This window comes from Corvus hawaiiensis, chromosome 1 (assembly GCF_020740725.1).
Source record: "Corvus hawaiiensis isolate bCorHaw1 chromosome 1, bCorHaw1.pri.cur, whole genome shotgun sequence".
Taxonomy (NCBI): Eukaryota; Metazoa; Chordata; class Aves; order Passeriformes; family Corvidae; genus Corvus; species Corvus hawaiiensis.
The window spans coordinates 4,628,661-4,649,874 of NC_063213.1; the positions used below are offsets into that span (position 1 = coordinate 4,628,661).

Below are 21,214 nucleotides of genomic sequence, written 5' to 3' on the forward strand. Positions count from 1 at the left end.
AAGTCTTTCCTAATATAGAATCTAAACCTCCCCTGGTGCAACTTGAAGCCATTTCCTCTTTTCCCTTGTTACTGGGAAAAGAGACTGATCCCCACCTGTCTGTACCATCCTGTCAGGGAGTTGTAGAGAGTGTGGAGGTCTCCTCTGAGCCTCCTTTTCTCCAGGCTGAGCCTCACCAGCTCTCTCAGCTGCTCCTTGTCAGCCTGGTGCTTCAGACCCATTCCCAGCTCCATTCCATTCTCTAGATTTGCTCCAGCCCCTCAATGTCCTTCTTGCCATGAGGTGTCCAAAACTGCACACAGCACTTAAGGTGCCTCAGCAGTGCCGAAGTACAGGGCAAGAATCACTGCTCTGGTCCTGCTGCCACACTATTCCTGATACAGGCCAGGTGCCATTGGCCTTCTTGGCCACCTGGGCACTCCTGGCTCATATTCAACTGGCTCTCACCACTTGTGTTTCATTTATCTGGATCAGTTGTCAGCTCAGGGGCCAGGCCAGTGTTTCTGTACTCATCTGTACAGTGCTTAGCACGCTGATCTCTCAGACAAGTTCCTTTTACGTAATTCCTTGAGACATCCAGGTGCACTTGGATGTGAGCTTTGTTCCTGGAAGAACACTGCAGCAGCTGTGGCCTGCAGATGTGGAGCAGGGCTGTTTGTCTGGGAGGAATGCCATATTTTTCATCCCACCTGGTAACTGTCAAGTGAAGGCTGAGCACACTGAGATGGATTTCAGGCTTTACCTTTCCGGCTGTGTGACTTTTTTCCTGACACTGCCTGCACATAGTCATCCGGAGGGAACTGTTCCGTCTCCCCTGTCCAGAGAGCTTTTTGAAACTTGCTGTTCTGAGAGTAAGACTTCTTAACCTTTTCTCACGAGAAGCCTCTGAGCCATATGTTACAAATTGCTCTGGTCTGCACTTGTTAAGGTAGTGGCATTGGTTAGTGCAGAAACTGGCTCAGAGTAGGGGCATGATGGCACTTAATGTTCTGCTGTCCAGCCTGTACTGTCCAAACAGCAACCTGTTAGACCATTATGTGCAGAAGGAACAGGTATTTTTTTTATTCCCATCATGGACCAAACCATTCCACTTATCTCCACACAGTAATTGGACTTGTTGGAAGTCAAAGCTGCAGGCTCTCTACGTTGCAGGGCTTTCCAGGAGTACTTGGCAATTCCTCCCTGGCCGTGTGAAACAGCTAGTGCAGTATTATCTTTGTTTTACTGATAAGCAAAGGTTGGTCATGTTGCTTTGCCTGCACTTTCCTCTATGTTCAACTGGTCTTTTTGTTTCATGGCTGAGTGTACACCTACCTGTCAGTTCTCTGCTTTCTCTCACAAAGAGCACAGCAGAATGCAGGGTCCAAGGGCAGGGACAGCAGGCCAGGGATTTCCTTCTAAAAGGCAGCACAAATAAGGCTGATTCCCGCCTCCCACCCTACAAAGGGTCTGTATGTTTTAAGCAAGCTGGTGTGGAAGCCACCTCCCTAAGTAAAGGAGGGGAATTTGTTTTCTAGCAGAGTTCTGCCAGGCAGGTCTGTGTGTGTGTTTTTCTGCCAGATTTGAGTAGCTTAAAATGTATTTTCCCCTCTTGGTGCATAAGTAGTTTGATCCAATCTGAGTGATCTTTGGGAGTCCTGAATTTTGCTAATGGGTAACCATGATAGCATCTTAGGGTACTGTGTGCCACTGTGGAAATATTGACTGCAAGTTCTGAAATGTGACGGTGTTTCTGGGTGGTACAATATGACAACAAATCGTGTGGTGTCCCTTTTATCGTGCATCTTAATACACATATGGAACTTGAAACAATTATGTAGGGTTCTCGTGTTCAGTATGGTTCTGACAAGTCCTCCTCGTCAGTAAGCTTCACTTTGGTCTAGGCAATGACATCTTCTTCTCTGTTTTTCAGTCTCCCAGAGTGAAAGAACCTGTACAGAATTCCGAGGTAAGTTATAATTGCAAATGGCTTCTTGAAAAGATGACTCCTTGTTACTGCTGTTGTTTCAAGGAACATGCTTTATTAGCATTTGTACACAATACTGTGTGAAGTAGAAGCTGGTATCTAGCTGAGCTCTGTTTGAAGAGCTCCCTATAAAAGGAATCCTTGGCTGTGTAATGCCAAGAGCTCTTCTTGAGGTTTGTTGCATGTCTTGTCAGCTTGCTATGGCAAAAGACTGTTTGTTGTAAGGTAATGAATTGGTCACAAGAATAATCTAAGCAAAACAACTGTCTTCTCATTTCCTCCTTAAAAGAAACCCCAAACAACACAAACCCAACAGAACACAACTTTAGGATGTCTGGTTTGCATTCTCTGATTCTCTGCTTTGGAACCTGTGCTCAGGAGCTGTAAAAGAAATCTGTAGTATTATTTGATAGCAAACAAAACTTCAGTTGCAATTTATCATCTTTCTTCAGTTCTGAACTGTTTCTTACATTAGGAATATCAGTATATCTTATCTGTCAGTGATAGGGACTGCTTATCTTCCAGAGGCTGTGCTATGTCTGTCTTTTCCCTACCTGTGTTGAAAGATAAACAGAGCTGTCTCCTAGAAATTAGTCTTGAGTTGGGCTGTCCTGTTCTTCCTTCGTTTCCAAGAAGTGTTTATAAAGGGAGATCTTGAGAAGGACCACAGTTCTGGCACTGTAATTTGGCATAAATTCTAAATTTAAACAAAAAGCTGAAAACCAGAATCCCTTTGGGGTGAGTTTTCCCACTGGAAGTCTCCTGTCCAGGTTTCCAACATTGAAGATGATTTATATTTCCTACAACCCGTCAGAGTGAGCTGGAGGGCACACTGAAGTGTTGTCAAGCTGACAGTTCTTTGGCTACCATGCCAAAATTGGTTTCTGTGTACTGAATAACAAGAGGTAAAAAAGAGATTAAACTTCCATTTAGCTCTTTTTCCCCACCTTCAAATTAATTTCATATAGAGTTTTTTGGGGGGAGTGGCTTTTTTTGTTTGGTTAGTTGATTTTGTGTTTTGCAAGAGACCAAAGTCAAGTCCAATCCTAAACCTTCTCTAGTGTGATTTGAAGAACTCTGAATTCACTTTCCATCGATACCCAAGTAACTCTGACATTTGCTTGGAAAGGCTTAGTTGTCGATAGTTATCTCACTGCTTTGTTGCTGGGTTTTGTTCTCTGAAAGGAACTACAAGTCAAAGCAGGGTTGTTCTGCTCTGAGTGCGTGGCTACTTGGAAATATAAGTAGGACTCAGACTCCAGGAAAGAGGAAGATTGAAAGATAGGATGCTCTCATCCCAGCTGGATAGGATAGCAAGGCACGCAGCCCTGCCACAGCACGGAATTTTTGTCCAAGATCAACAGCCGTGCTGGTATCTTGGTTTACTGATGAGTAAAACTTGCAAATGTCAGGACAGAATGGGTCCCTGGACATGAGGACACGTTAAACCCCTGAACACCAACTTGGGATCAGCGTTAATGTCCTGGAGGCCTGGGAATGCCCTTGGCATTAGAACTTCTCTAAATGATTTATGTGGCAGACAAGCACTTCTGGGAAAGCTGGTGCTTGAATCAGAACTCTCTGAGTTGCTTTTCTCATTAAAACTCCTTTTTGCTTGCAGCTGTTTCCATCAGCTGAGCCTCCAGGTCCTTCACTCAATGCTCCAGCACAGGCACCTACTGAACTACCTCAGGCTGCAGGACAAGCACCTGCACAACCTCCAACTGCTGTACCTCCACCCAGCCAGGCTCCTCCAGCAGCCCCAGCAGCAGCAGCAGCCCCAGCAGCAGCAGCCGCCCCAGCAGCAGCCCAGGTAAGAGCAAACACCCCTCCTGCCAGCTTTCAGGTTTTCCCTTAGCTGTTCTATTCCAGATGTGCTAGAACAATCTGAAACCATGGAAGTTTGACATATTCTTGGCAACATTAAAATGGCTTTAATACTTAAATCAAACCCCTTCAAATCTCTTAAATAAAGGCCGGTGTTTAATCCCTGAATTTTATGCAGCAGTTGAAACACCAGCAGCAGTGAAGGCTGGAGCAGTGTTGGTGTCAGTGACACTTTGGATTTGCACTAGCAGAGTATCTGCCACTAGTGCCCAATACCTGATTTATTGGTAGCTTGTCCTAAGCTGAACTTCATGAACTTGTGTCAGTGTGTTCGTCTCTATAGCTCTTAGTGTCAGTATGTTCTTCCTCAGAGCTCTCTGTGTCAGTGTGTTACCATTATGGCTCTCCTCTGGTTCTTGTTCTCTCACTGGTTACTGTTTTGCAGAGCTCTGGACTTCTCCATGAACCCTTGTTTGTTTTCACTGACTTGGTTTCTTGGTTTTCAGCTTCAACAGAAACCAGGTTGTGATCAGAAGCCCTGAGCTGCATTGCTGGGCCAAGAGCACCTTGGAGTAAAATGCTAGTCTTAAATGAAAGGTTATTTTTTTTCTCCTGTGAAAAAACAAGTGGTCTAGATGCAAAACACTTGGTCAAGACTTCTATGCTTAAATTATCAGCCTCGTGTTGTGTCTGTCTTGTTCCTGCAGGTATAAAACCCTTGCCTCAGCATGGGCAGTACAAGTGACCGACCCCTCTCTGTTTTATTTGGGTTTTTTTGGTGGAGATTGACTAACACGTAGCTCTTTACTGGAAATACCACAAGTGCTGTAACAAGTGCAGGGCAACTCTTGGATCTTCCCTACTGGAAATCTACTGCTGACAAGTATAAAATGCTTTGATTACACATTCCAGTAACTACTCAGAAGTAATTTAGAATTGAAAATAGGCAGCTATAAAACTGCTGCTAGATGCTCTTAAAGTCTTCGATTTCATGGGGAAAAAAAGATAACGGAGAGTACATGCTAATCTGCAAATTAAATTTTTTACTGATAGAGTTGTATCAGGTTTTTAAATCAGGTATTTGGGGCGGGGATTAAAACACAGGAGGTCTTAAAGCTGCCATGAATATCCAAAAACCTTAAGTTTTAATGCAAAGCAAGCAATCATTTTACATTTAGCACTTCTGAAGTCTCCTGCCATTTTGGCGTTTCTCAAAGTTGTGCAGCTTTTACTCTTTTCAAGGCAATTGCAGAGACCCTCCTGTTCAAGTGTGAAGTTTTCCTGGTTCATTGGTCTGTTGTCCTTCTCACTGTAGTGCCATGATTCCAACGATGAGTTAAACTTTCATCTACAGCTGATCAAGGTTACCTCTAGTTTTAAAGCCAGAGCAAGGAATTGTTAACCTGCTTTAAAATGATGTAATCCCATTGCAGGCTCCACCTGCAGCCCCTGCTGCAGCTCCGGTACAGGAAGACGTGAGAGTCCCCATCAACCTTGTATTAAGGTTAAGGTAAGGGCACAAAACTGTCCTGTTCTGTCAACATGAACCTTTGCAGAGAGGGACACTGGGTTAAACATTGTCAGCTTGGATTTCATCTGCTCTTCCGAAACTGGGACCTGGGAAAGCAGTTTATCACATCCACTTCAGTTTGGTAAAACCTGTGTATCGAAAGAGGTTTTCATATTTGTGTAAACATTGCTAAACTCTAATGGAGTGGGAAGGAAATATTAGCTGGGTTCCCTTAAAGGATTCAGGGATCCAGGGGTTCTGGCCTTGTGCTGAACGATCTTAATCTTCATGCACAACTTCAGACTTCAGCCGGTTCTGAGAGTGAAGAGCTTTTACCCAGTTCAGGGAGTGGATTCTGGTCTGTGTCACTAGAAATAGGCAGAACAAAGGATTCTTCTGCACTCATTGCACAAACTGCTGTTTCTCATTAAAAGAACCTGCCTCTCATCTCTGGAGGCATCCTGGTTGTTGGTAGGTGTTAGAGTGGGGATTCTGAGCATCGCTTCCATAATGGGTTTGCATCTGCAGCCAGTGAGCACTTCCCTCCTCTGAAACATGCACTCCAGGGATACCTCTGCTGAGGGATATGAGTTGCTGAGACAGTGGAACAACATGGCCTTGTACCAGAGAGGCGGCACTCACCTATCCTGGAGTGGCCCAGGCTCTGTCAGGTTGGGAGGCAGACTGTGCTGCTTCCACATGCACACCCAAGTGATGAGTTTCTGCCTTTGAGGGGGTAGAATGCAGAGAATTCACTTCGCAGACTGATTATTCAACAACAGCACTTTCTTTTGGGCACCTATCAGTGCCATGAAATGGTCTCTTTTATATAAAATTCTCTTCTTTCCACAGGAATTCAAATAAAGAGCTCCATGATATTCGGTTTGAATTCACCCCAGGGAAAGGTGAGCTGGTGGGAAATTCCAATGTGTGAAGGGGAAGTTTTGTGTTTGGTGTTGTGCGGTTGTGTGAATGTCTGTCCACAGTGCCTTCCTAAAGGGCTGGATGTGGTTGGGCTTGGAGCACTGCTGTAAAACTCATGGATGTGGCCAAAGTGCAGCCCTTCAGTGAATTCAAGTGAATTCACAGCACCTGGTGTGCACCCTGGTATCTGTCTTTTGTAGAGAGCACTTTTGCTGTTTGGTTTGTACAAGCTCCTTCATGTTTCTGTGTGGTGCCTTCACCAGCTGGACAACTTCTGCTCTGTGGTGATGGTTCTTGGGTTTCTCCCCAACAGATACTGCAGATGGTGTGTCTCAGGAGCTCATTTCAGCAGGTCTTGTTGATGGCAGAGATCTGGTAATAGGTAATTACAAGGGGTTTTTTCTGCTCTAACCATTTCAGTTACCTTTTGCATGTTTAAAATGATCTGATTAGTGGGTGATAAGAAAATTTCTTGTGGCCTTGATTCTCTACCCCAGTGGGTCTGCCCAACTGCTGTCAGTTCTGGTGACAGTTCGGTGCCAACATGTAGGCAACCCCCGGTTCACAAGGTGACGATTTAGTTGGTAACATTGTGAAGCAAATGTTCCTTGTAATGCAGAAAGAAGTCTAATGATGCATTAGCCAAGTCATGACAGAGATGCATTACCAAACTGCTGCACAAGCCTGTCCTGCTCACAGATCCTGTGCAACAGAGCTCTGGGACTGGAATCAGCCAGGCTTTTTGGGTTTAATTAGGGCTGGGGAAGGAAGTGTGAGATGCACATGCCCTGGGGCAGCAGCACGAGTTGTATGGGGAGAACAGCTGCCTCAAACAACACTTTGCTAAATAAATGTGTCCTACTGTGCAGTAGGTGAGACTTTTAAACTGTCAGCACTGCCTGTGTATTCCAAGTGCAGCAAGCAAAGCTGTTCCTTGTACACAGGACAGCTACTAGTGCAAAATTAACTGGATTTCCAAGTGCAGTTGGGCATTTATTACTATTGATCCCATCACATCCTGGGAAAAATAACTACCTCTGAAAAAGTAGTGTAGTAACAATAACATTGTTTTCACAGTTCAAAGCTTTAGATTTAAGTAGACTGAGTCTAATTGAGACCTAAATCTTTCCTTATCAGTGTAAAAATGCAAAGTTTGTTACGTAATAGAAAGAGGACTAATGAGTTTGGGATGTTTTTATCCGGCCTGTGCTAATATTTGCCCATTTTCTTTGTGTCTGTGTGATTTCAGTTGCAGCTAATTTGCAGAAAATTGTAGAAGAGCCCCAGGCAAACAGATCCATCACTTTCAGACTGGTATTTATTCCTGTTCCCTAACTGATCGAGTTGTCCCTTGCAAGGAGAAGGCATTGCATGTAGATGTCTACTGCAGGCATCTGATGTATGCACTCTAAATCCTCCCTTCTTTCCCAGAGCTTCTTACTGGTTGTATAACCGTAGGCACTGCAGGCTCCCTGCTTGTATCCTCTGAGCAGCACCTGAGATAAATAAGCATGAGATGATGTGCTAATAAACATGTAAAAATGTTGCAAAGGGGTATTTTTGGGGCTTGGGATGTGCACTTGCAGAAATATTTCAGGGCAGGTGGATGGGCTAAGAATTGCCACAGACTGCTTTTGTGGAGGAAGAGAATGAGGGAGGGTACAGATTCATTGTCCCTGAGGAGGAGATGGGGAAATGAAGAAGAAAAAAGGAAAATAAGAGAGGTGGGCCAAAAAAGAGAGCCAAAACTGAGAGCAGAGCAGGTGAATCTTTCAGAGGTGGTAAAACTCAGGGGGAGTGGCAAAGCGAAGGTTGTAACCAGGTTATTGGGAGTGAAGGAGTAAGTGCTCTTATTTTTTACTCTTCCTGTAAGGAGTTTTCACTTGTTTTGCCCCAGTTATTGCACATAAAATGTCTAGTTGGAGCAGACATTGGCAGACATTCAGTACCAGCCCTTTGTAGCTTCAAAAAAAAAAAAAAGGCAAAAATATAAAAGCACTCAATTTTAACTTTGGGTAGTGCAAGCTGCTGAGTACAGTGCAAAGCTGTCCTGTGTCTGCTTCCTCCTCAGGCCGTGTCTGATACACCTGCTTGTGGTTTGTGCTGAAAGGTAGAGCATGTGTGTTGCTATTTGGATCTCTGTTCTTGTTTCAGGCATCTGGTGTTGATGGCTCAGAAATTCCGGATGATGGCAAACTTATAGGATTTGCACAGCTCAGCATCAGCTAAACATTGGTCCCAGGAGATGTTTCCCAACAGAGAACCCACATGTGCATATTCGTAATGCTTCTGTTAGCCTAAAAAAAAAAAACCACTACTGCCAAAGAATTGAACTACAGCCCCCTTCCTAGAAGCTTTAACATTTTCCTTAATAGGATCACAAACCTTCCTGAAATTACCGATGACGTTTACACCTTTTGTAAACAACTCTCATGTTTTTGTATCTGTCATCTCAAACATGCAGACCCAACATGTCATTGCCTGCATGTTCATTTTATTATTGCCTTACTTTAAAGAAAAATACTACTGAGTACGAAGCAGGGGGTTCCACTGCTCTGATGATCTTGCCTAAGTGTTTGCTTACATGTGGTTTCATTTTTTTCACTTGCTATTTTTGCACAAGTTTTAATACTGAACGGATTTTTTTTTTTTTTGGTTCCTTACCTGCTTCTCCTTCTATTGGAAACACCAATGTACATGTTGTTTGGGTCGCCTGGAGTGCTGAGAAATCTGCTTCTCTTTGGCTGTGTGTTTTAAAACTGCTGGTTTGAATGCTTGCACCTGAGAAAGCAAGCGGAGTCTTAACCCACAGGAGGGAGAGCCGCCTTCCCTTTTGTTTGTGCTTTTGAGAAGTTCCCTGACTTTGAGGTGTTAGAAGTCAGCTTCCCTTTGTAAACTGCCTTAATTTTTTTTTTTTCTTTATCATTTTGGTTCTCTCCACATGAGTGCCAGGCATGGCATGAGGGCTGAACCTTTTAATTTACATTAAGCAGTCCTTCCTGCTGCTTTCATTCTGCATCTTAGATGTAGTCTGTTCTTGAAACAGACCAGCGAGGCATTGCTGCCTGGAAACTGGTCTTTCAGATGATGAACACAATATCCACAGTCACAGGGAGTGGAGATTTGTGTCACTCTGCCTTTGGAACAGATGCACATCCAAGTGTCCCTGAAACCCAGTTTGGTCATGCCTGGCTGGCCTCCCAGTGTGTTCCCCAGTCCTTTGTAAGCTGGTACCCGTGGAACCTCCCTGTCATGTTTTACAGCAATAAAGAATTGCCAGTAGAGTGGCCGTACTGGGCAAAAGCGGGCGCTGGGCTTGTCCCTCCTGCACTAAATCCCTTGGGTCGTCGGGCTGCGCGTCGGCCCAAGCCTCGATCTTTGATCAGGATGTCACTGCACCCCTGTACACACGTATTTAGCTTTTCTTTCCATGTGGTGTTGAAGTTGAGTTTCTACATGAATAATATAAATTATGCTCTGAGTTTGATAAGAGACACTTGTAATGCAATATGTGAATAATAAATGGTGTTGACTCTTTTTTTTTTTTTTTTTCCTACTGTTTCACAGTTGGCCTTTGTAACTGCTCTTGGCTCTGGAGTGTTTTCTACACAGAAATTGTAAGTCTGTAATTTAACACACAGATGGAAACGTGCTTTGTTTCCATCAGACACAAACAATGCAGAAACAGAGCGGAATGACTAGGTTCAATTAGGACTTTTGTTCTGTTGGGTTTTTTTTTTTAATTTCCAAGTCTTCAGATGAACAATCTGTATTTACATCTTGTTCTCTATGAGCAGCTGTGGAAGCTTCCTGAATTGTGCATGTTCTTTTTATACCGCCCCTGTTGCTTGTAGCCTCTGGGTGGATATTGGGTGTGTCCCCATGGGCTGTTTGCAGCCCCGTGGCTGGTGAGTATGAAGGGAAGGGAGAGGAGGATGACAATTTGGGAGCGAGATCATCCTGAGGTGCTGAGCTGTCGCTCTCAAGAGCCCAGGAAGCGCGTGCCCGATAGCAGGGAGTTGGTGGTGGCTGCGTTTGGCCGAGTGTGAGTGGCACCACTCCCTGTTGCCTGTCACAAAGCACTCCCTATGGTGGCCCCCATTGAGCTTCTTGGCTTGGGAAGAGCAGGCTGGCACCTTGATTTTCCCGTCACCCTGTGCTCAGTGTGGATGTGTTGGGAACCTTTAGGATACAGAGACAAGGTAGTTGTGGTACAGTATTATTTTCCGTCTGCCTGCATGCCCCGGGGACCTCCTTGTTCATTTGTGTACTGGTGCTGAGGAAGGTTAGGACTCAAACTGCTCAAATGGAACAATGCAGCATCTGTTTATTGTTATTCCCCATTTTCCCAAAGCCAGGACTTAGAGAGCTTGAGCTCACGCTAACCCAAGGTTCCGTAGTTCTTTAACGGAGAAACTAAGTGAGGAAGAAGCTGATGGGTTTTGCTCTCTAGATCTCCAGATCTTTTGGGTAGGGATCCAGAATATTTACTTGGGCTATTACAGTGCTAGACAACTGTCTTTTCTGATGTTGTTCCAGTAAGTGCCAATGCTGTTCATAATTGTTTTCCAGTGTCATTAAGAATTTGGTTTTTGTGCAAATTTCTGATCTGAACCTGGAAGCAGGTGGTAATTTTAAGTTAGTTCCTACTTTTAAGGAAAATGCTCTGTTAATGAAAACGGATCCTCTTCACAACTTTGGTGTATTGTAGATTATAATGAAAGATGTAAAATAGTCAGGCTTTTTTTCCTTTTTTGGACTTTGTATTTTACTGCATGTGTCTAATTTTTAATCAATAAAGAACAAATTGTCCATTGCCAGGTGTTTGATATGTGGTTTGCTTGTCATTGGGTTGGATGGTGTTTCTTGGGGAAGGGGTTTGTCTGAGTGGTGTCTGCAACCCCTGGGGTGTTTCTGTTTGGGATGGTGGGAGGTTTGGCAGCCCCCAGGAGGGGGACAGGGAGATCAAGTCCAGGCTGGATGGGGCTCTGAATAACATGGTCTGGTGGGAGGTGTCCAGGCCCATGGCAGGGGCTTGGAACTGGGTGAGCTTTCAGGTGCCTTCCAACCCAAACTGTTCCGCAAGTCCAACTCTGCAGGAGTTGCGTGCAGAAACGGAGCAGGAGGGCACTTGGGATGGTGCCCTGAGAGCTTGTCTCCAGCTGAGAGGTTTGTTCCAAGCTCTGCATGCCCTGTGCAGCTGGGAATGAGCTTCCTGTGTCCAGGAATGCCTCGGGATGACACAGGTTGGTGTGAAAGTGGGAGGATTTATGCCCTGACAAGCGGTGAGAGCATGAACTGCACTCCCTCCTCTCTACCTCCGCAATAATTGTTCTTTGTGGGTGCACTGGTCAACCCCAGTGCAGCATCAATGGTCTGTTTTCCATCATGCTTTACGGTGCCCTTCTCATGGATCTGTGGCCAGGAGAAGTGGTCTTTGGGCACCTCATGGACATCTCAACGGGGGCCTCAGGCAAATGCTGTTCCTACATTAGGGATGGGCTGAACAGTGCTGGACTCATGTTCTTGGTGATCATTTTAGGCATTTGAGCCTCAAGCAGCATTGCCCCATGTCAAAATTTCTCCCATCCCTTTACTCCTTCCCCAGGTCTTCCCTGCATTTAGCCCCCAGCAGCCTGCAGACTGGCCCAGAACTGGTGGGAAGGGGGGACATCCTGTGCCCAGTTTGCTTGTGTTGCACAGGGGAAGGTGCAAAAGATGAAGGAAAGGGCAACTCCCATCACCTGGAATCACAATGAACTAACTGGCTGCCCTTCCTTGTCTTTGGCTCTGCCCATCCATTAACCTAGCTCCCTTTATTCCTCTGGGCTGTTCCCAGCTCTGCATCACACTGGGCTTGTTTTGGCCCCTCTGAGCCTTGCTTTCCTGAGTGGTTCAACAAATGCAGCCATTGCTGTCACTGTGGAGAAGAGTCTCTTCCCTTTCAATGCCACCTGGCCCTGGCAGAGGGGGTGGCCCAGGTTCCCTGAAACAGAGGTCCTTCTGCTCCAGCCAGCACTGGATGTTGGTGGGTGGCACAGGGATGATTAATATATTACATGGTGTACTTGTAGTGACTGCCTATGACTGCAGAGCTTATCTGCAGGTTTAAACATTTATGAGGTTTAAACATTAATTCCAGGCCTCTGGGAAGTCTGTCCCAGCACTGTCCTGTCCCAGACACAGCCGCCAAATGTCAGGTGTCGGGGAAATTTTGAAAGCAGTTGGTGATTTTGGGCGATTTCAGAAATGCCTGGTGCTGCTCTCTGTGATCCCCTGCCTCAGTGTGGCTTTCCACCAGTTTTGCCAACTTTTCATGGTCCCATATGTGCCTCACCACTGTGACACCAGCTGGATCCGCGCCGTCGGCCCCAACCTGACCGAGGAAGAGCAGCTGAACCTCACCCTGCCCCGGGGTGCCGACGGGGAGTTTGAGCAGTGCTCCATGTACTCCCCGGTGGACTGGGACCTCGACTCCATCATGGCCTACGGCCTGAATGACACACAGAAGTGCAGCAGTGGCTGGGTGTACCCCTCAGAACAGCCACCGTCCCTGCTGACCGAGGTCGGTATTTGCCTGCTGATGTGCTGGGATGTGGAAGGGATGGGACACCCAAATGGCTGCAGTTCCCCCAGAGCTGGTGCCTGACCACGGATCAGCTGGGGTGGGCTGACATTTACAGCAGGTGTGTGTTGGGGACTTCGGCTCCACCACACAGCCCCCAGGTGTGGTGCTGGAGAGGATGCAGGCTGTGATAGAGGTGTCAGTGGGGCCATGTGCAGAGCCAGTGGGGAGATGAATCACTCCGGGTGAGACCTCCTGCCCCTGGGTTACCTACCTCGCTGTATACAGGGGGTAACCTTCCAATTTAAAATCATGGAATGATTTGGCTTGGAAGAGTCCTTTGAAACTCATCTAGTCCAACCCCTAACATCACAGTTGTAACAACTGCTGAGAAAGAAGCTAAATTAAGATGGAGAGTAGGTTTAGGTTAGATATTAGCAAGAAATTCTGCCCTGTGAATGTGGTGAGGCCCTGGCACAGGCTGCCCAGAGAAGCTGTGGCTGCCCCATCCCTGGAAGTGTTCAAGGCCAGGTTGGATGGGGCTTGGAGCAATCTGGGGTAGTGGAAGGTGTCCCTGCACATGGCAGGGGGGTTCGAATTAGATTATCTTTAAGGTCCCTTCCAATCCAAACCATTCTATGGTTCTGTGATCCTCCCCATGTCATTCTTTCCATTGATGCCCTCTGGATGCTGGCAATTGCAGGACATCTCCTTAACTGCTTGTCCCAGGAATCAGCACTGCACTCATCCTGTCTCCTCTGGGAGGTCAGGTGGTCTGAGAGGAAGGAAGATGCTGTTTCTGACCCCAGGCCCACCTAGAGCAAAATTTTCTGACCAGGAGGCTCCCCTGGGTTGTCTGGGCTGGACAAGGGGCACGTCCCAGTGCATGGAAGAGGGACCCTACTGAGTGCCCCAAGGGCTTGTCCTACCTCTGACTTGTGTGCCCTGTGCATTCTGTGGGGATTCACATCCTTGGAAGGGGGGATCCCAAAGCATCTCTTTCTCCCTTCTCTAGTTTGACCTGGTGTGTGACAGGAAGGACCTGAATGACATTGCCCAGGCCATCTACATGGCAGGGCTGCTCCTGGGATCCATGATCTTTGGGCCTCTGAGTGACAGGTGAGGAGCCGCAACCCCCTGCCCAGGGTGTGTGCAAAGCCAGCCCAGCACAGAGCAGGTGGTGTGAGCCCGTCTGGACACTGCACCCTGTGCATTTTGTCACCACTTCTCACTAATAGGGACCCTGACCAAAGTCCTCAGGTCCCATGAGGACATGGCCACACGGGGAGGGGAAGAGAGAGAGACACAGCATGTGTGTACAATGCTTCACTTGTCACCCCAGAGTCTAGTCTGAGCCTTACCAGGGTGATAAAAATCACTGTATAACCTGCTGGGCTCCTTGCCATCTCCGTGGGGTCTCTCCAGACACCGATTGTGTCTTCCCTGTTTCTCCCTAGGATTGGCCGCCGCCCAGTCATTCTGATCTCCGTCTTCCTCCAGGGTTTGTTTGGCCTGGGAATTGCCTTTGTGCCCCACTTCTATGTGTACATGGCCTTCAGGTGTGTCGTGGGGGCCTCTGTGTCAGGGATCACCATGACCATACTGGCCTTAGGTGAGTAGTGTGCCCTTGCCCTGGGGCTTCTCAAGATGCAATAGAAAACTCTGCAAAGAAATAAAAATATTCATGTTTGACTAGAAAAACACCGTGGCGAGGACAGGTCTTGCTCTTCACTGTCCTTTGGTACTTTGGCATCTTCTCAGCCCTCAGTCAGAGCTTTGGGGAGCATTTCTCCCCAGCCGGTGCTCAGAGAAGGGCAAGGGGACAGTGGCCCATCTCAAGAGGTTAGTTTAATCCTCACCTCCAGAATAATTCTTCTCCAGGGAAGCACCCTGTTTGCATCAGAGAAAATAATTTGTATGACTGTGAGCCTTCCTTCTTCCTTTCAGCTACAGAATGGATCGGTGCCTCCTCCCGGCCAAAGGCAGTGCTCACTTCTCACTGCTGTTTTGCCATCGGGCAGATGATTTTGGCTGGTTTGAGTTATGGGATTCACAACTGGAGGCTGCTGGAAATCACAGGATCTGCTCCTATGTTTGCCCTTTTCTTCTACATCTGGTAAGTGGGATGTGAACAGAGCTCCTGCAGACATGACAGCAGTGTGAGGGCATGGGTGAGGAGGTGGCAGCACGGCAGGACCAGGCTGCGTCTTTCCCATTGGCATGCAGATAGTGGAGCTCAGCAAATCTCCCTGGGGCACTGGACTGCTGAGAGCAGCAGCTGCTTTGCTGAATCAGGTCTCCAAATTTGGAGCCTAAATTTAGGGTAATTAGATCCATTGACCCCATGGGCCATTCACTTTAGAGCTGGACTTGATGATCCTTGTGGGTCCCTTCCAACACAGAATACTCTGGGGTTCTGTGATCTGATCCTGTGGTGGCCACGACTTGCTGGACGTGGTCCCAGAGAAAGGGGCTGTGGGGAGCTCAGCAGGTCACAGCAGCATGTCCTGGCCTCCCCTCCTGGCAGGGTGCTCCCAGAGTCAGCTCGCTGGCTGGTGACCAAAGGCAGAATCGAGGAAGCCAAGAAGGTCCTGCAGAAGGCGGCAGCCACCAACAAGCGCAGCCTCCCGCCAGGGCTCCTGGAGCAGGTACTGGGGGGGTTCTTGTCCTCAGACACTGCCCTGGGCCTTGCAGCAGCCCCTGGAGCTCAGCTCACCCCAGAAACCTCTCTCCATTCCCACTGGGGATGGTTTGGGCATGGACTGGGGGGGACTCCAGCTCCAGCTGAGTTACAAGGGGACAAGGTCAGGGAAGAGGCCCAGCTTCTGCTGAAGCTCAGCCTGGAGCTTTCTGGAGTCCACCTGGGGATTGGGAAGGACTGCAACGCTTCCCTGGCTTTTCTCCTCTGAAGATTCCAGGAGTGCAACTGATGAGCACAAAGTCTCTGGTTAGTCTGTGCGTTTCCATGCAGAAAGGCCTGAAGGGGAGTTCCCTCCTTGCCCACCCCAAAGTTCCTACACTGGGGAAGTGTTCATCCCCAGGAACCTTTCAGTCACCACCCCGCTGTGCTGGGCACCCAGAGCACAGAGGCACGAGCCCAGCCCCACTGGTTTCCCTCCCTCCCTCCCTCCCTCCCTCCCACAGCACTGGGTGTCACAGGCCTGTCCCACCAAAGCTTTCCATGGTCTGCAGGTGGAAAAGGAGCTGGCCATGGGTTTCCTTTTCCTGCTTTGACTCTTTGACTTTCTGTGTTTTGAAGTTGAAGCCTGAGAAACAGACCAAGTCTGGAAGTTTCCTGGATCTCTTTCGGAAGAAGAACCTGCGGAAGGTGACTTTAATCATGTCATGTGCCTGGTAAGACATTCCCTTGTCCCTTATTTGCAGGCTTCTAGGTGGAGAAAAGAAGGGATTCATGGTTATTCTTAACTAAATTCACTTTGTGCGTTTTGAAAATTACTGATAGGTGTTTCTGCTTCTGGCTGTTTAAGATGCTTCTGGATGTTAAGACAGGAAAGGTTATAGCACTTCCAGCTTTGGCAGGCCTGTGGTATTCCTCTGGTTTTACATCTCCTTGGAAATGCTGTGGCTTGGTCAAAGTGTTGTCATTGGAGATCAGTGCTGCATTTCCTCATGGCTAACAGCTGCTCAGTGCCACCCTGCCTGGCTTTCAGGTTTGTGAACAGCTTTGTCTACTATGGACTGAGTCTCAATGTGACAAATTTTGGCCTGGATATCTACCTGACTCAGCTGGCCTTTGGAGCAGTGGAAATCCCAGCCCGTGTTGGTTGTATCTTCACTCTGCAGAGGTTTGGGAGGAGGAAAACCCAGGCCGTTCTCCTGGTGCTGAGTGGCCTGGTGTGTCTGATCATCACCGGCATCCCTGAAGGTGAACAACCTCATCCCATACAGAGAGGACATCCTCTGGGATAGGGAGGCACAGAGCCCCGACCCTTCCCTTGCTGGCCCTGTCCTCCCAGCCAGGGTGGCTCACATCCCTCTAGGCCTGAGCCAGGACACAGGGGCCTGGCTGAACCCTCAGGGCCCATTCCAAAAATATAAACCTTTTCTTGCCAGTCATGATAGAAGAGGGCAAAACTGAGCCCAGTGGGCCCCCCGTCAGCAGAGCTGTGCTCTGGGAAAATTAATACCTGGGGAGGTGAGATGATGGATGTAGAATGCACTGAAAGTGGCCACCAGGCCAGAGCAGCCTGGTTCATGCTCAGGCCCTGTCAGAGGCAATGGCTCCCTGCAGGTGACACAGTTGTCCCTGCAATCCCCAGTTGCCATCCGTGACTGCTGCTGAGCCCTCCCCCATCCCATAGCGGATGTCTCTCCTCCTCCCCTCAGACCAGCCCATGGCAACCACCATCCTGGCCACCATTGGCAAGTTTGCTGCCTCAGCCTCCTTCTCCACCTCCTATGTCTACGCCGCTGAGCTCTTCCCCACCATTGTCAGGTGAGGTCTTCCCACCCATTGGGGCTTCCCTCTGCTGTGGCTGGCGGTGGTGATGGGGCAGGAGCCCAGTTGTCCCCATGGCCATGCTCAGCCCCGTGGTGGCCTGGGGGTGCTGCTCCCTGCCCACATCTCCCGTTACCCCTCGCTCCCACAGGCAGACTGGAGTGGGGCTGTGCTCCATGTCAGCGCGGGTGGCCGGGATCCTGGCCCCACTGGTCCGTCTCCTGGACCAGTACCACCGATCCATCCCCATGGCCATCTTTGGGAGCGCCCCCGTGCTGGGGGGGTTGCTCTGTGTCCTGCTGCCCGAGACCCGTGGCACCGACCTGGCAGATGACACCGGGGATGGCCACCGCCTGGCTGAGGTGGGTTCCTGGTGCTGCCTCTGGGGTGGGGATGTGGGGAGCCCCTTGGTGTTGCATGTGCTGGGGGTTTCTTTAGAAGTTCCAGGGGTGTGAGGGCATGGAATGGGGCTGTCCCACTGTGGAGGGAGGGGAGGAGACCCCCATAATCCTGCCCATGGTGGTCATCCCTTCATTCCTGTCCATGGGATAGAACAGCCAGTGCTCCGCTTTCCTCCCCCTGCCCTCCTCAGGGAAGGGCTGGTGCCTTGTAGCCACATCCTCTGGCTTTCAGCCTCTCATTGCTCCCAGCCCTCATTCCCCATGGGACCAGGTGGAATTGCACCCCAATACTTCTGTTGTCTTGCTGGGAGAAGGGTGTCCACAGGAACAGTAAGGAATGGGATCCAGGTTGCTGAAGGCTGCTCGTCTCAGGGACAGCTGCCCTCAGCTCATCACACACCTTTCCTTGCTTTTACACCCTTTTCCCTTTCACCAGGTCTGCAAAAATGCCACCAGCAGCTCTCAGAATGGGCAGGTGAAAGGAAAAGATGGTGGGCAAGACAATGAGAGCACGAAGACCACGTACTTCTAGCTGAGTCTGCAGGTGGCTGTGGATAAAGGCAGCCCAGTGCTGTGTGGGCACTGAGGACAGGCAGGGTCTCCACCACAGGACACCACCATTGCTCAGGCCATCACTGCCAATTCTTGGGTTTCCTTGTCTTTTTTGCCTTCCTGTATCTTCTTCTGTAGCATGTCCTCAGGCACTTGAGTCTGTCACTGGTGTCCAACAGTGCTCTTACTGGAGAAAATTGGGTGCTTTTTACTTGAGGGAAAGAAGAAATCAAGAATCAGAATGGAGGAACTTTCTCTTTGTTTTTCCTGTCATGTCTCCAGGAAGGTGAGACTGTAAACTTTGTCCAGTGAGACACCCACTAGAGCACTGAATAAACTTGCAACAGAGAACTGGACTCACTAACAGGAGAGTTGGAGCAGATGCAGCACTGAAAATAATCTCACACTTGCAAGGAGTGATTTATTGTGGCTGTCTAGCAAGATCATCCCGTTCTCTCATAAAAAAACACTCCTTTTTTTTTTTTTTTTTTTAATTTGAGATGCCCAGCTGAGGAAAAAAAAAAGATGTGATGGAAGAAACAGCATGCAGGGAGCAAGGATGTCTAACAGGCAGCAGAATTTTCAGCTAAGTGCTGGTTGCTTTGAATTGATGCCTGTCATGATGCTGTGGGCATGGAGAATGGTGCTGTTGGGCTGCAGTGTGGGACCAAATTGATTCCAGGAAACGGAGGGATGTGGCAGTTGGTCTCTTAGAAAAAAGTGCAAATCTTTCTGGGAAATGTCAAGTCTTTCCTACTCTGTTCTAATCTATTCCTTTTTTGCTGGATCCATTTTGTCTTTAAAGATTTAGGACCACTTTTGTCTTACACTGTGAAGAAAAAACCATGTTTTTCCTCTGCTTCCCTTCATATTATCTCATGTCCCTCAGTCCACCTTTCTTTTCCCACTGGATGGGTACAGCTGAAGCCTGGGAGTTGCACATGGTGGTTCTTCATCTTTAACTGTACAGCTCACAGATTTTTTTTCTGGTAGTGTCAAGAAACTTTTAAACCAGAGTATTTCTTCTCTCCATTGTCATGCCTGTATGTTTTCCATGGACCAAAGTACCTCATGGATATTCAGTTTGATGAAGACAGAGTTTTGGATAAAATCAGTGCCATGTGACAGTACCCTGCCAGGAGGGACTGGCTGTGATGCTGTCAGAGACTGAAAATAGTTCATGCCTCAAACACTGATACAAAGTTTTGCTCATTATAAAGAAGCTACTACCAAAGAAGCCTCCCTGAAGAGAGGGACTTTGAACTGAAAGTCAAACCGTTGGTTAGATAAAGGGAAACACATTGTTCAGTCATTTCAGGCTGAGGGAAAGGTATGCATCCACAAAAGACCAAAGCCACCAGCTGCGAGGTTGAGTTTGGGGTGGGGGGAGAGAGCACAGCTCACAGAAGCCAGGTTTACACAGACTCCCCCCAACTGAGGGGGGAGGAGGAGGTTTTGGGTGGTGCAACCTCTGGTGAGAGGCAGTAAACACCCATCTTCAAATTACACAAACTGGCCCAGCTGTGGAACCCCCAACCCCACGGCCACATCCACAGGACATTCATGTGAGAGGCTTGGCCCCACAGGGCTGCACGGGATGCAGCAGACCCAGAGTCTGCTGTGAGAGACTGACCCCGCCCCAGGGGGACATGGCCGGACATGCCCACCCAGCCTGAGCATGTACACCCTTGGGACTCTGTGCCTTCTGGGGGACCTTCACCACCGAGAGACCAGCTGGAGAGGATCAATGAACATCATTGGGATCCACGGAGTGGTGATATTTTCCTTCTTCTGTCCCTGTCACTCTTTCTGTCCCTCTCACTTGTCTTCTACTTCTTTCTTCCTTTCTTTCTTTCTTTCTCTCTCTCTCTCTCTCTCTCATATTTACCATAAAATAAAATCCTTACTATTGTTACTGGCATATGGTCTCGTTTGCACCTTAATTTGGGCAGAGGCATTTCTAAGGACCTGAAAACTGGATCATAACAGATGCCATCTTCTCTCTGGCACTGATTTTCAGAGGATTTTCTGTGGTGCTCCTCTTCCGTACCCTGAGAACAGAGGAGCTCAGTCCTTTATCCTTTCCCTGGAAAGGCTGCGGAGTGCCTCCTTCAGGCTTTTATGGAAAACAAGGCACTTAGGGTAAAGGCTGAGGGAAGAGCTTGGAGCCAAATGTACAGTTATTGAAGGAACCACTTTGGAAATTGTGTTCTGAGACTCTCTGGTTTAGCTCATTTCATAAATACAGGCATCCAAGCACAGCTGATGTACTTCTGCTTCCATCTCATTCATGCCTCTAGTGGGCTGAAGATCCATTTCATAGAATCTTGGAGTGGTTTGGGTGGGAAGGGACTGCAGGAACCCAGAGTGCCAAGAATATTTCTCTGCCTGTTTTTAAGGGTTCTTACCCCCCTGAACAACACTGTTTTAATATCCAACCTTGGAAAGAATTACCAACGATCAGACAAGAACTAGAAAATGCAGTGGTGTGAATTAGGTGATAGACTACTATGTAAGATTGTCACAGGGTGAAAAATTTAGAGGTTTTGGGCTTCTCTTTGTGGTAAATAGATAAGAGTAAAAAATATCAAAATGGAGGATTGTTGTTGTTCTCTAAACCTTCTTCTCCTTCTTCTACTACTCCATGTTCTGCAGTAAAAGTAGTTCGGAATGATTGGATAGAGAATTCCGCAGTTCCTGGTCATGTTACTGAATAATTGGCAGGAAAGTGAAAATAATATATGTTTTCAGTAACTATTGGTTAAAATATCTTTAAAAGGCTGTGTAAATCTTGATAGAGAGCCTTCACTCCTGCTTTTCTGTGCTCTATGCTGTACCTGGGTCATGCTAGTGGCTCTGTTCCTCTGATAAGACTTAATAAACAACTATCTGGAAGCACTGAAACTCCAGGAAAAGTCTCGGTTTATCTTTGAAACTCCTTGAAAGGACTTTCAGAAAATTCTCTCCCATCAGGAGGGACTTGATTTACAGCACAGTTTAGTGTCAAGGG

The 21,214-nt window shown here is 47.9% G+C and overlaps 2 protein-coding genes across 2 annotated transcripts in view; both read left to right on the top strand.

Annotated features, from left to right (window-relative positions):
- OXSR1 (oxidative stress responsive kinase 1) overlaps nucleotides 1–9,764 on the top strand; it is an 83,517-nt gene extending 73,753 nt beyond the window's left edge. The window contains exons 12-18 of the mRNA XM_048317884.1: nucleotides 1,913–1,948; nucleotides 3,588–3,779; nucleotides 5,227–5,303; nucleotides 6,156–6,208; nucleotides 6,541–6,609; nucleotides 7,477–7,541; nucleotides 8,382–9,764. Of these exons, the coding sequence (XP_048173841.1) occupies nucleotides 1,913–1,948; nucleotides 3,588–3,779; nucleotides 5,227–5,303; nucleotides 6,156–6,208; nucleotides 6,541–6,609; nucleotides 7,477–7,541; nucleotides 8,382–8,456 (567 nt within the window). The 3' untranslated portion in view covers nucleotides 8,457–9,764. The remainder of the gene's footprint in view (nucleotides 1–1,912; nucleotides 1,949–3,587; nucleotides 3,780–5,226; nucleotides 5,304–6,155; nucleotides 6,209–6,540; nucleotides 6,610–7,476; nucleotides 7,542–8,381) is intronic.
- Nucleotides 9,765–12,381: 2,617 nt separating this feature from the next.
- On the top strand, nucleotides 12,382–19,234 carry LOC125332738 (solute carrier family 22 member 13-like). The gene is made up of 10 exons (XM_048318013.1): nucleotides 12,382–12,792; nucleotides 13,808–13,911; nucleotides 14,250–14,404; nucleotides 14,740–14,908; nucleotides 15,320–15,440; nucleotides 16,052–16,146; nucleotides 16,464–16,678; nucleotides 17,140–17,248; nucleotides 17,403–17,613; nucleotides 18,089–19,234. The coding sequence occupies exons 1-10, from the start codon at nucleotides 12,421–12,423 to the stop codon at nucleotides 18,182–18,184; spliced, it is 1,647 nt and encodes a 548-aa protein (XP_048173970.1). The 5' UTR covers nucleotides 12,382–12,420; the 3' UTR covers nucleotides 18,185–19,234.
- The last annotated feature ends 1,980 nt before the right edge of the window (nucleotides 19,235–21,214 follow it).